Consider the following 15,284-nt stretch of genomic DNA (forward strand, 5'->3'; position numbering starts at 1 on the left):
TTTCTAATTGGTAGAATTTGGTAGTGTGTGAGAGAACTTTGGGAGTATGGGGAGACACCCCATGAGCCTTCTGTGAATAGTGAGTGCTAGATTATTCTGCCAATGTGTAAGGTTGGCCTTGCCTTACTTGCTTCCAGCTTTCCCTTCTTTACCTCCTACCTTGTGCCTGTACATTCCTTTTTCTTTCATTCATTTATTCATAGCAAAATTTATCTAGCTCTTATTTTATATCAAGAATATAGTAATAGGACTTGCACCGCTGGGACAGAATCTTTGACTTGAATTCAGGTTTTAAATTTATTTGAAATGCCAGTTTCTTGGAAATTATAAGAAGTTGGCTGTAGAGTTAAACATGTATTTGGTTTGCTGTGTATTTGAAGTTGACTCATTCTAAATGGAATTCCATCATGAAAACAAAACAAAACAAAAACAAAAACTTGCAGAGCTTGCTAAGAAGTTCAACAATGAGTTTTATAACAAACTATCATGGAATTTTTACATATATGTGAAAAAAATGTTTTCTTGGCACATAGGGAAACTGCACTGAGATTCAAGGATGGAATAGCCTAACAACCCTTAGGGTCAGAGAGTTGCGGTAATCATACTTTTTTAGTTCATGGCATTTGTCTGTACAAGGCCTCTCTTACATTTATTTTTTCTCCATCTCTGATTCCTGATACTATTCACCTCACTTTCCTGTGAATGTTCTTGAATATATATATGTGTTTTGTACAATAAGCAGTTATTTAGTATGCCTATTTTTAATTTGTGTAAATGCTATTATGCTATCTTATTGTTCTTTGAATTCACCACTGGTTTAAAAATCCCTTCATTTTAAAAATCCTCTCAAATGTTTAGATAATAGATAGAAAGAATGATGTAATAAAGGACACAAAATGCTAAAAGTTGGTAAATCTGAGTATCTGGATGAGAGGGTATGTTGGAGTTCTATGTATTGTTTTTGCATTATTTTTGCTACTTTCAAGTATAAAAATCTCTTCTTGTTTCTATATGTGTATCTATCTACATCGCTGCCTCTGAATGCTGCATAATGTTTCATTTACCGCTTCTCCATTCCTCTAATGATGCCGCCAGGTCCTCACAAATAATGCCCCAGTGTAAATCAAACATGTTCCCTTATGGACCTGTATAGGAATTTCTCTGGAGTATATACTCGGGAGTTGTGTAGCTGGGCTGCAGAATTGGCATTAACCTATGAAAACAGTACATGAGTGCTCAGTGCAATGGCTTACCAGTAGTGCATGTAAGTTCTTATTCTCCATGTTCTTGCTAACAACTTTGTATCTTCTTAAACCTCATATTTAAACCACTTAGCATTGTCACACCAGCAAAAATTAGAAAATTGATCAAAGGGCCAAATTTTTATAACAGCAACTCAGGTTCTAAAACTTATAGTGGGGATAATGAGGAAAAATTGAAATTTATGATGAAGTCCAAACTGCTGCTCAGGAAAATGAGGATTTTGCCAGCAGAAGGCTCACTGTCTAGGGGGGCAGGGATGTTACCTTGTTGACCTGTCCAGAAACCTGATCTTGTCAGGGTCTTGAATTCAATCATATTTATATTAAGGTGGTCTAACTCAGGTTTATTACCTTCACCAGTGACCAGAGTTAATTACAATGCCATTTCAGGAAAAAAAAATTGCTGAGCTGTCTAGATGATTCAGTTGACCTGTTTCTCGCTGTAGCAAACCAAAGTGTAAAAGGTAGCTTGGTGAGTATCGGATCAGGGCAAGAGGAAATACTATATGATTCACATGTTTGATTGTGTCAGACTATCAAAGCCTGATGGCTTTCATCTGTTTTGTGAGTCAAATGTAGCAATCTTGGAACCAAGAGATTTTGTAGCAGTATTAATTGAATGGTGACAGTCTATCCATGACCTTCCTTTGATTTGTATTCCTTTTTGTAAGGGAATTTTCTTTAAAGGACACATAAATTATTGCACTTAACTATGCTATTTGAAAAGGAAATAGTTGGACTGTCAGATCAAGGCAGTAAGCATTGTAGATAGATTTACAGGAGTTTTCCCACTGTGTTTTTAGAAATAATTTTCCAGGAACTGTAGGCTAGATATGAACATAGTTTTTAATTTAATTTAATTTAATGTTAAGCACATATATTTTTAGTTAAGTTTAGAATTAAAAAAAAATCCTAAAGCCTCCTTCTCCCGTTGGGCCTTTATATTTCTAATGGGAACTCAGCTTCAATTTTTTGAAATAAAAGAACCCAGTAGGAATATTATTTTATATATAGGAATTTTCTGTAGCATATGTTTTTAGGAAGATATTTATTTTATTGTGATTATATCTTGGTATCTTTATTTTCTTGTCATTTTTAGTTTTACTTCACTTTTATGATTTCTTTTATGTTGTCTAGATTTTGAAATACTTAAGCATAGAACCAGATAATAAGGATTTTAATTATCACAAAAATTCTTAAAGGATTGTATTTTTTAACTTTTATATATTGTATTGTATGGGATTGATTTGAATTAAACTGATACTAAGTTTGGTTAGTTAGAAATCTAGCATTGCCTCTTAAGTGTCATTCTTCAGTTTTCCTTTTTTGAATGCTCTGAGGTCATAAGATCTTTTTCTCATTGTTTCAGTTGGAAGAGGTAGGTGAAAATTTGGTGGTCATCCCTACAACTGTTGCAATAAAAAAAATTGGTTTTCATCTGAACTAAATAGTAAAGTATGTTTTACTAGAATTATGATGATTGTCATTTTATTGGAAATATATATATTTTAGTTATCAGCTAGCTAAATAATGGATAAAAATAGGCTAAAGCATGTTTTTCCTTTTTCTTATTTCTAGAGAAAAATAGTACAGTAGAAACCATGCATTTATATCAGGTTGCTTGCAATTATTATTTGAGGAATAGTAATCTGATGATTCATCTATGTCTGAACAGAAACTTAAAAGTGAAAATTTCCTATTTGAAGAACAAAAGAAGGCATTCTTTATGGTCTTCATAGTTATAAGTCTATTGTAAATATTTCAGTTAAAGATTGTGCAAACAACAGCATTGGGAAATGCAAAGTACTGAATATGTACATCATATGGTTCATGTGAGAATACTGCCACCTTGTGTATATGTGATGCTATAAGTCTCCATTTTCTTTTGTTTTGCTAGCAGATACATGCTTTTTCCCCATTTGGTACTGTAGTTGGGTGTATAAATGTGTAAAACTTGCTTTTATTATTTTTTTTATATAGGCTGTAAAATTAGGCTGACTTATTTTAAGCAGGAAGAGGGGCTTGTATTTCAAAGACATTAAATGTGTAGTAGAGCTAAGAATTGGATGTCTATGAGATCAGACTAGTTAATTGAATTCTGTGGTTGAGAATTGCATCTTTTTATTGAAATCTGTTGGAAAGTTGGTGATTTTTTTTTGGTCATTCTTCATTTCAGTGCTTGCAGTGCTTTGGGATTATTATTCTGAATGACAGAATTCATTATACTGTAAAGGCAGTATGGGGCGTTGAACTTACTGATACAGCTGTATTCCTTATTTCTGACACAATCATACTCCTTTATTTTTAAATACTTTTCTTCAAGTTCAAGGTTAGAAGATTAACTTTAATAATACTATGTAGTAGTGCTTTGAAAAAATACTGATGTGATGAAAAAAGGGTTCCTTTAAATCATTTTGGTTATCTGAGGGCTTGACTTAGTGAGTTTTAGATATTACCTCTCAAAAGAGGAAGAATTACGGGACTGTGAGTTTGCCTTCACATGCTCACTGCTAGTTTAATTGTGTGGCCGTGGGCCCTCCTCTGGGCACAATTTCTTATCTGGAAAATGTATAGTTGAATCAGTGGTTTCTAAGGAACATTTTAGCTCTAGAATTCTGTGACTATGTGAAGTTTTACTCTAATTTTTTAAATGTTAATGCTATAATGTCCTTCAATGTAGTCATTATATTCCTGTCTTCAATATAAGAAGTTATTTTAAATTTTAATGTAATTACAATGTTGTATATAATTATCATGGTATATTAGTAATTTGAGGGAGTGTATAGAAGTTTAGAACTAGAAGCCTAGGAAATTTACCTACTTTAAAATTTTTTATATTAAGTACTTGGGGTACTTGAAGATGTCAGGAGATTGGTTTTGGGGTAACTTACGCATTAATTATGTATTATTTAAGCTATATAACTGTTTGGGGGGCACATGCAGTCCAAATGCCTACATTTCAATTTCTGGGAATGCTCTATACTATAGAGAAGAATTTTCTGATAGGAATGAAGAGAGAGAAAAAGGCACATGAGCCTACAGGTGAAAATTTGAAAATTCTTTAGGATATTACCCAACCTGAAAATTTAAGATTCTTCAGGATACAAATCTCTCTTTATTTTTTAGTGTATAACTGCCGATCTTTCCTGCTCGACTTGATTCTCTCTCATGAAGTGCTGGATGTGAGCACATGTGGCCAGATTAGCATTTTACTTTGAGACTACCTGGGAACAATTTTTTAAAATTCTAGGCATAGTTGAAAAAAAGATTCTCATTGTTAAACTATATAAACATGTCAAATTTAATATTTGTAGTGTAATGATTTCCCAGTGCCTAATGGTTGTAATACCAAAGCAAAATGACTATACTGGTGTTTTTGCATTTATTTTGTGTAATACCAGACTATTGTTTTATGGAGCACAGAATTCATGACAAATGTTTCAATTCACTAATTAATAAAATGCATTTCACATTCAGAAATACATGCATATGTTATAAAACATTAAGTAAAGATGGTAATTTATAAAAATGTATTATTGTAATATAAATTGTTACAGAAATGCAATAAAAATAAAATACTAAGTAAATTATATTTCATAAAAGTGGAGAGAATTTTAATCACAAATAAGGTAAAATGGAAGATAACCTGATCTGTTTTTTTTTTTAATAATAAATTTTATTTTGAAATAAGTTCAATCTTACAGGAACAGTTGTAAAAACAGTACAAACCCCATACATAGAACTCCATCATACCCCGACCCTCCTCCCCTGATACCCCTATCCGTCAGCTTTAAGATCCTGTCACACCACTGTCTCTTGATCTGTTTTTAAAAAGTGTAATCTTAAGAAAATGAGTGTGTCAGCGGTGACATTAGTTATGAGGTCTTTTTGTAGAGATTTCTTTAGTTTCTGGCAAAGCTCTCACTTTACAGTGGAGGTAGGAATAGTGTGGATTCAGAGGAAAATATTTGGCATTAGCTTAAATCTGACTGATATCAAATCAGTCTCTGGATTGATACTCTTGAGATATTTTTGAACAGTTTGTTTTTGAATAGTTTGTTCTTGACAGCACAGTGTAATTTTAAAGTGAGCATTCCTAGTTTCTTTGTCTTAATTTCATGTATAGATGGAAATTTCAATACACAATTGCTTACCTGTATCAGGGTCAATAGTATTCAATAATATTCATGTTGCATTTGTTTGAAAAGCCTTTGAACTGGAGCAAAGATCAAGATTTGCTTGTCAATTTATTTTCTTCCTTGTGTATTATACAGAATTAGAAGAATGCTTTCTAATGAGTACATTTTTGTTTATTTTGAAATTGTAACTCAACAAATAACTGTCTAGATAGAGAAGAGTTTTCTTCAAATATTTTCACTTATAGTTGAATTTGCAGTAAGGAGATTTATCACTAATTTATTTCAACAGCCCAGATAATGCTAGTGCACCATGCTATAACATTTATTAAACGATGACAGAGTATTTCAGTGTGGTTGCTTATTGTGTTATTGTGTTCTGCACAGGCTGGTATTTATTATGTGATGTGCAAAATTGAATAATTGAGTCATTCATCTTGATAAAAATGATTTTAGACTTCTAAATCTAAAAAATACAGATATTTTGGAAATTAAAAGTAACATGCTCTTTTGGAATACTGAAAACTGATGTGGTCTTTAACTATTATGATATGTAGGTCAAGATAGAGATTGATAGTTAAATGGAAGTTGAAGAATTCAAAATGATTGTAAACCCAGCACTGAGACACAGAGTGTCTACGACTAGTGAACCTACCTTATAAATTGGTGTTTTTCATCATAACAGAAGGTTAATGATTGTGATTTTTCTAATATATGCAGATCTCTGTTTCTTGTTCAAGTGAATTCTTAGTTATAATTGCAAATTGTTTTAGGCCATCCTTCAAAGTAAACTCAGTAACATAGTGAATGGTTATACTCTGAACATATCTTCCTTTTTCTTCTTCCTTTGAGTTCATTAAATTTAGTGGTTGTAGTCCTCTGTGAAGGTGCTGCTCCTCAGAGTGATTCTATATTTAGAAATATTACTATGTAGATATTTTGATATCCATTTCATTTTAGTTAAACTAATACAATATTAATGGGCAAAAGGTTTCCTTTTACATGATTGTGAAAGTTAATAGTCAATGAAATACTGTTAAGTATTGATGTTTAGCATAGATCTCATATATATTTTTTTAATTAGGCAAGAAGTTATGAAATGGAATGGATGGGGATACAGTGATTCCAAGTTCATCTTCAATAAGAAGGGCCACGCTGAGTTGACCGGGAAAAGGTTTGTTTATCCTTTCTTTTGTTTCTTCTTTTTTTCTTTCTCTCAATACAAAATTTTAAACATACATAAAAGTAGAAAGAATAGTATAATGACCCCCTCCCGCAATCCCTCAATTTAAAGGTTATTAACATTTGCCATAATTGCTTCTTTTTTTTTTTTTGCTATAGTATTTCAAATCCTGGCATTGTCATGTCACCTCTAAGCATTTACATGTGTATCCCTTAAAAAATAAGGACTTTTACCAATCATATAATATCATTATCATGCCCAAGTACATAACTATAATATCTGATTATCCCGTCCACACTCACATTTCCACACTTGTCTCAAAAATGCCTTTTATAAGTAGTTTGTTTGAATCAGGATCTGCACAAGGTTTACAACCCCCCGACCATCCCAATCCTCATGCCATTGCCTTGTTGAAGGTAAACCTATTTTTAAGACTGATAGTTTGCTTTTGGCTGTAGATTATCATGAAAGCTGAACAATTCCAGGTCTGTATGAATAGAAATAGAATCTTTACTAGTAATTTTTTGAGATATATAAGGGAAGAAAGATTAGTCAATTATGTAGTTTTCACAGTATTTCTGAAATGTTTTTGGTAATTTATCGGTAAGAATTTGAAAGGTTATTTGTATTGTTGCTCTTTGTTCCACTGTGAAGAGATTTGTAAAACAAGTTACTGGTTGATTTTAAGCAGTACCACCTCTGCCAAAGTTGATGTTTTGGGTTTGTATATTGAACTTCTACATAACTTTTGATAGGGCAGTACAAATATGTAATATTTTATATTTGCTCCAAGAAAAATAAATTAAAAATTGAAACTACGTAAAAAAGTTGATTATGAGGTGCATGTTCCAGTGTTGCACTTTAACTTAATGTTTTTTAAAACTTTTTTTGGGTGCATCAACATATTAAAATGTCAGTAAGCAAAACAGTTTTATTCCCTTGAAAAGCTGAAGTTTTTTATTTCCTTTTCTTTGCAAAATAATCACTCCATTTTTCTGGCTGGCATATACTTTGTACCTGAAACAAAACCTCAGAAGTAGTAATTAGAAACTAATTTTAGTGAAAATATTTTTTTTTATCTTCATTTTATTGAGATATATTCACATACCACGCAGTCATACATAACAAATTGTACATTCGATTGTTCACAGTACCATTACATAGTTGTACATTCATCACCTAAATCAATCCCTGACACCTTAGTGCAAATATGAAGGTGTACATTTAATATTTGTTTTTTAATAGTTAAATATCTATTTTTTCATTTCCATCCTGAAGTTTGACTGAGCAGCATGCTGGTGGGGGCTTAAATTTTGTAATTTAGTAAGAAAGCATTTCTGGTTAAAATTAAATTTACCAGTGTTCTAAATGTTGTCTTTTTTTTTTTTTTTTTCCTCCTCTTTGTCAACATTTATTTCAATGCCTGGAAACATTCAAACTAATCAAAATGGTATCCCTTCCACATTGCAGGGGTTGGAGAGAGGTGCCCAGAGATCTGGAAAATCCACGTAAAAAAATTTTTATTTCAGGGTGTCAGGAAACTCCCTAGCTGCCTCTTGATTGGCAGATGCTACCTCTCCTCTTACTTTTACATTGCGTAATTTAAACCTTTTTTAAAAAAATTTCAAACTAGCCTTTGCTGCCTGAAAATCCGTAGGGGTAGACTTCATTTTCTTTTAGGGAATAATATAAGGACGTAGCCTTTTCTCGTATGATGCTGAAGTCTACCAGAATGCCTTTTTTATAATAATCCTGCACCCAAAAGAAGTTGCGCTTTCTACAGGAGAGAGATGCAGATCTCATGGTTTATGCAAATGCTTTGCAGTTGTTGATGTAGCTGCAGCAGCAGCTTTGCGGATTTCTTTGCATGTTGTCTGTGGCTTCCACAAAACTCCCCCCAAAATCCCATTTAATTTGTTACGCTGACCCGTGATATATCGAAAGCGCAGTCAGGAAAGTCATGATGTGAAAGGATAATGCATGTTGTCTGTGGCTTCCACAAAACTCCCCCCAAAATCCCATTTAATTTGTTACGCTGACCCGTGATATATCGAAAGCGCAGTCAGGAAAGTCATGATGTGAAAGGATAACTGTAGTGTTATGTCTTAAAATACATAAATACTTCATATAAAACTTTTGAAAATGTCGATACAATTACCTAACTTCTAAACAGCTCACTATCAGATTTTTAAAAGCAGTGGCTATTTAAAAAACTCAAGGCAACAATAAAATATCAAAGAGTTTTCATATACTTCTGAGGAAATAATTAGCAAGCTATTCAAACAAAATAAACACAAATCTGTTTTTACACTTTGCATGTTTGTTTAACTCTGTTTCATAAAATCACTGATTATTGAGGCATCTTTTAAGTATTTTATTTCTAACATTAAATTTCATTTTCTAAATATTTTTATAGAGAAATGAAACAAGTGCTTTGTTTACCACAAAGTCATACACCATAAAGTAAAATTAAAACCAACTGAATTTAAACATTGTTTTCCCCTAATCCAATGTGACTTTTCCATGTTTTTCTGTATACTTTATTCTAATTTATTTATGCAGATTAAGGAAAACTGATTGATAATGAGTTGTTTTCATCTTTAAAATTACCTTCTGTATAGTGCCACTCCTTTCTAGTAAATCTGGTTCTAAAATGAATAGTCATGCAGTGTACCATTTCAGGGGCCCAAAGCAATCTGTAACCTTAATTTCAAATTTCTGTCAGTATAAACAAATAGACTCAAATGGCCAAAAATCATATAGTTAGAAAGAAGGAAAATGCAATGAGATAAAAACTGTTTAACTAGAGCTTTATTATTTATGCTTTTCCCCTAAGCTACAGGCACTCTTTAGACTGGCATTAAACAAACATGCCAAGTTTAGATTTTCTCAGGAACATGAGAAAGAAATAACTTTCTAGCTCTTTCATAGTTTAATGGGCTCTTAAATATTTTCTGGGGAGGGAAATCCCAAGCATTCTTGTGCTCTTTAAGAAACTGTTATATATGCTTGTATGTGTTCAAATAAATCTTGAAGAAACCTAAAGAGGTTTTTTTTTTTTTTTTTTTCCTCCTAAAAGTGCAATGCAGGTATGCATGACAATCACTGTTCATATAGTGAAAGGATGGACTGGTAAAGACAGATTCAATCTCCTATAGGTATACAGTTGTAAGCTATTCTAATTGGAAACAAAACAAAACAAAACTTCACACTGACAGTTATTTAAAAGAAAAAATAACCCATCAAGAAAAATGGTGAAGAACAAGAATATTGCCTCTTAAAAAGGAGAAAAGTGTTATCTAACCCCAAAATGAGAACTACAGATTTGAAAAATGCTCATTTTTCTTTGTCTTAAAATACGGTGGAAGGAGGGAGTCAAGACCATTTAGAATTGAGGCAGTCTGTACAAAAATGGACAGAGATACTGTCCTCATTTCTCTCTCTTTTTCTCTTTCTTTCTTTGGACCTTGGAGGTACAACACTAGAATTTTACAGGAAAGGGTAGATTGTTACTTGCACTTCAACATAGTACCACTGAAAGCATAAGACATCTGCTGTCTTCTGTAGAGTTCTGTAGGGCGTGTGTGTAAAATGAATTATTAGTCACAGAAAAAAAATCACAGGTAACTATACCTTAGTGGGTCCTCTGGGCTCAGAATCTGTTTCTTATTTTGGGTGTTTTGTTACCAATTTTCCCAGAAGGGAACCGGCTAAAGGGGTCTGACTCAAATGCCATATTCATAAGAGACTGATTTTAAATCCAGAATTGCAGTGAATTTATTTATGGTTAGATTATTTCTTTTTCATTGTATGTAATACTTAATACCCTTTCTGATATTAAGGTCTCTAGCTAACAGAATTTGCAATTCAGGGATTCTTTAGAGAGTATAAATTCAGAGCAAAGGGGATCTAGTTGGTCTTAAGAGAGATTTTTATCCAGTTGGTAATAAAACTGAAGAATTTATGTTGGCTTTAGAAACTGGGATGATTGCTACTGTCTTCCCTCTTACCAGAATGGATTCCTTAAATGTTCCGTTTCTTTGCTTTGTTGATTCCTCAGTCAGAGTCCAGTGGGGTAGGGAAATAGTGGGGTGCATTTGATTGGCAGAGTCTGCAAAGGAGACCAGTAAAGTGAATATCTGGCACGTTCACTTTAGTGCAAGGTAGTCTTTATCTCATCAAGACTCATATGGAGGGCAATTCCCCAAACATAGAAATGGGATATAGGTGCTCTGGGATTAAATATGTGCAACATAAACAATTTGTTAACTAAAAATAAATAACTAAACAATACTTAGTTCCCATTTTGTTGCTTCCAGAAGCACCATTACGTTGTCACAGACAGGATAATAAACTGGACTGAATTTGGATCGTAGCTTTCTCTGTATATAGTCTAGTTTCCATGGAGTAATTTGGATGAATTAGTATGTTTCTCTGATTTTTATCAGAAAACATGTAAAAGCATTCTTTAAAATGACAATGGCTATTTCTTTTTTAATACCTACAAAGTTATCTTACTAACCCATATCAGATGGGTGGTGGTATTTTTATTTCTTAAAAATAATTAGGAGATTGAGGATGAGAGAGGTTAAATAATTTACCTGGGGTCACCGTCTCAGTGGGAAATTAGGATTAGAAACCAGTGTTTTTAAGCATTCTCTTGCTGTTTTTTTTTTTAAATTAAATTTTATTGAGATATAGTCACAAACCATACAGTCATCCACAGTGTGCTATCAGTTGTTCAGAATACCATTTTATAGTTGTGCATTCATCACCACAATCAATTTTTGAACATTTTTGTTACCACACAGAAAAAATAATAAGAATAAAAATTAAAGTAAAAAAGAACACCCCAAATATCCCATCCCCTCATCCCTCCCTAGTATTCATTTACTTTTTGTCCTCATTTTTCTACTCATCTGTCCATACACTGGATAAAGGGAGTGGGAATCACAAGGTTTTCACAGTCACAGGGTCACACAGTGTAAGCTATATAGTTATACAATTGTCTTCAAGAGTAAAGGCTACTGGGTTGCAGTTCAACAGTTTCAGGTATTTCCTTCTAGCTGTTCCTAGCTTTTTAATACACTAAAAACTAAAAAGGGATAGCTACAAAATACATAAGAATAACCTCCAGAAAGACCTCTTGACTCTATTTGAAAGCTCTCAGCCACTGAAACTTTATTTTGTTTCATTTCTCTCCCCCTTTTTGGTCCAAGAAGACTTTCTCAATCCCATGATGCCAGGACCAAGTTCATCCCCATGAGTCAGGTCCCGCATTGCCAGGGAGATTCACACCCCTGGGAGTCATGTCCCACATAGTGGGGAGGGCAGTGAGTTTACTGCAGAGTTGGCTTAGAGAGAGAGAGGCCACATCTGAGGAACAAAAGAGGTTCTCTGGGGGTGACTCTTAGACACTATTTTTTTTTTTTTATATTCACATACCATACATTTATCCCCAGTGTACAATCAGTTGTTCATGGTATCATCATAAAGTTGTGCATTTATCACCACAATCAGCACTTGAGCATATTGATTACTACAAGAAAAAAATTTTTTTTTAGCAATAAGAAAAAAATGATAAAAAGAAAAATAACATCATACAATACAATATACTAGTAAGGACAGCAAATAACACCACTACCAAGAATCCCATTTTCCTCCCCTATATCCCACTCTCGTATACATTTAGCATTGGCATATTGTCTTAGGCACTATTTTAAGTAGGCTTAGCCTCTCCTTTGCAGAAACAAACTTCATAAAGGCAAGCCCCAAGTTTGAGGGCTCAGCCTTCTAAATTGGTAGTCCCCGATGCTTATGAGAATATCATTAATTCCCCAGGTGGGGAAATTTAATATTTCCACATTTTCCCCCAGTCCTTCAAGGGGGCTCTGCAAATACATTTTTATTCTCTGCCCAAATTATGCTGGGATGTATTGGAGCTTCACTCTAACCTGTATAAGCCAACCTGACTTCATTCCCTATTAAAAGTTCCATATAATTATGGTATTTGAATAAACTGACCATGCAAGTTAAATTATATAGTATGTTACAAAAAATACAGATTTTATACTTAATGAACATCTCTTCCTTTGGTCTCACACAGAAGTTGAAGTTTTAAAACATTGTCAATATTGTCCTTTACCCTTTAGTCTGATTCACTGTAGTCCTAACCAAGTCCTTTTTGTTCATGTCTCTAATTGAAGTCTGATCTCTTTTTTCAGACTCTTTAACATTTGCTGTATGGGGTAATGCTGACTTTATAGCTGCTGGACTCTGGCTCTGAGTCTCAGGTGTCACACAGATACCCAAAGTTCCAGGGACTGGCCACGTTATACACAAAGAGCTCAGCATCTCAGAAATTAGAAATAGCTTTTATAGCTCAGGAATAGATATAACTGCTGTAAGAGTTTACAATCTAGGAAGCTTTACAATAAGCCTTCCCCTCATAACCTATGTCCTCAGACTCAATTCTCAGAGTTTGCACATTATAGCTAGTCCTTGTTAGTTAGGCATTATAATGTTTTTCTTTTCATTTCTGGTTTATTTCACTCAACATACTGTCCTCAATGTCCATTTACCTCATAACTTCATTCCTTCTTGTAGCAACTCAGTATTCCATTATAGGTATACACAACAGTTCGCCGTTCCATTCATCAGTTGATGTACTCTTAGGCCACCTCCATCTATTGCGAATTGTGAATACTGCCACCATAAACCCCACTGTGAAAAATGTCCATTCGTGCCCCTCTTTTCTGTTCTTCCAAGTATATACCCAATAACAGGGTTGCTGGACATAAAGCAACCCTATGCTTAGCTTCCTGTGGAACCACCACACTGCCCTCCAGATGGGCTGCACCATTCTACTTCCCTACCAGCAGTGATTAGCTACATCCCTTTTTCCACATTTTCTCCAGCACTTGTATCCCTCTCTTTATTTTTTAGGTGGTTTTATTCACACACCATACATTCCATCCTAAGTAAACTATCAATGGTTCCCTGTATAATCACATAGTTATGCATTCACCACCACTATCTATATAAGGACATTTCCATTTCTGATATTTCTTTTGTTTCTTCAATTTAGCATCTGCAGAGTCCTTCTCCAGTCTATATCCTGCTCTAGAGTTTCAAACAATTCAAAATTGTCCCTTTTTTCATTGAATCTGTGGACAGTTTTCAGTAGCTGTTCATGTTGCCATGTTGATGATGTCACCTTTGTGATTTTTTGCTGTTTTTATTATATTATGCTTATGAATTACTCCTGAAGATAGCCAAGCTCATTCATTGTAGTGATCATCTTCTCTCTTCAAACTCTGGGATTACTTTACAGTAGCTTTCTACACCCTATACACCAGCACAGTAGAGTTAATCATATTGTAAAAAGTTGTCCTGTAACAAAAATTCCGATTGTTCCAGGTAAAGGCAGAGGGGCCAAGCATAGGGAGGTTGTGATATTCCTAAAAGAGGAAATGGAATTTGTGACTAGAAAGAATGAGTACAAGAAAATACAGATTTGGCTGAACAGTATTAATTCACCTAGCTTATGTGTTAGTAATACTAGATTGTAAGGAAAATTTTTAAAAATCTTTGTAGAAATTTTCTATTCTGGCAGTAGGGTGGACTGAACACATACAGACCCTTTGCCCTCTATAAAACATAGAAAAGATGGATAAAATACTACAAAAAAGAGATATAACAGAGCTGGAAAGAAAGGTACATCATAGATGCCAGAAACTAAAATTTTCAGTGAAAATTTTTGGGGGGGGTTCCCTTATTTCTGATGCAAAGAAAATTGAAAAAGGAGGAGACTTCTATATACACATGTGGTTGATTGGATATATGTTTGGGAGGGTGACTTTGACATTTCAAAGTGTTAAGTTAGAAGCAATTATTTAAGCTTTGTGGTTCTTAGGGAAAAAGTCAGTGGTCTTTTCCTGAGCACAGTCTATGTTCTAAACAGGTTTATAATTTGTCAGTTTATAAATCCTTACGTTTATAATCTTGCCACTCTTATTCCATCTTGCTGTAGATGAATTGAGTTACCTGAGTTAGGGCAGCAAAGGCAGAGCTTCAGAGCTATTGCTATAGATTTCTATAAACTAAAATTTTTGAAAAATTTCATTGTTCAATGACTTTAGAGGTATTAACACATTAATTGGTGCTTAATACACAAGTTAGTGTATAAATGGAGAGAAAATTTGTTTGGGCCTGTTAAACTTAGTGTACAATTGGTGACACAATTTTTCATTAAAATTTTATCTGATTATAATAAAGCTATCAAATTGCTTGGCAGTTGTGGAACTTACCCCAAGGATAGGTGGTTGTATCTATTAATATTTTTGCTCTCTGTTTTACACTGTCACAGAGTGAAAGTCAAGTCACTTTGTTTTTAGTCACCATAAATCCTTATCTTCCTTTTTAGAATTTATATTCACAAGGTTTTTCTTTCCGTATAGGCTGATTTCATTGGTCTTGGAAACTTGTTCTAGTTCTTTATCTTCTACAATCTACTTCAGTACTAAGGAAAGTGGTAAATTGTTCTCACCTTATATTTTATGACAAAAACCACTTCTTAATTTTTTTAAATAATCTTCGGTCTTGGTAAAGATCTATTCAGTAATCCCATTATTGAAGCTGTTGGTATAAGCTCTTGGCTTTCCCCTTACCACCTTTCTGCTAAAAGTTGCATGTTTCCAACCC

General features: G+C 33.6%; 1 protein-coding gene across 3 annotated transcripts in view; it reads left to right on the forward strand.

Moving 5' to 3' along the window:
- The window catches only part of AGPS (alkylglycerone phosphate synthase), a 175,847-nt gene that overhangs the window by 16,457 nt on the left and 144,106 nt on the right, over positions 1-15,284 (forward strand). For all 3 annotated transcript variants that reach the window (XM_037848960.1, XM_037848959.1, XM_037848958.1), the window contains exon 2: positions 6,483-6,572. In XM_037848960.1, the coding sequence (XP_037704888.1) occupies positions 6,483-6,572 (90 nt within the window). The remainder of the gene's footprint in view (positions 1-6,482; positions 6,573-15,284) is intronic.

Source organism: Choloepus didactylus, chromosome 9 (genome assembly GCF_015220235.1).
Source record: "Choloepus didactylus isolate mChoDid1 chromosome 9, mChoDid1.pri, whole genome shotgun sequence".
In the NCBI taxonomy this organism is placed as follows: domain Eukaryota; kingdom Metazoa; phylum Chordata; class Mammalia; order Pilosa; family Megalonychidae; genus Choloepus; species Choloepus didactylus.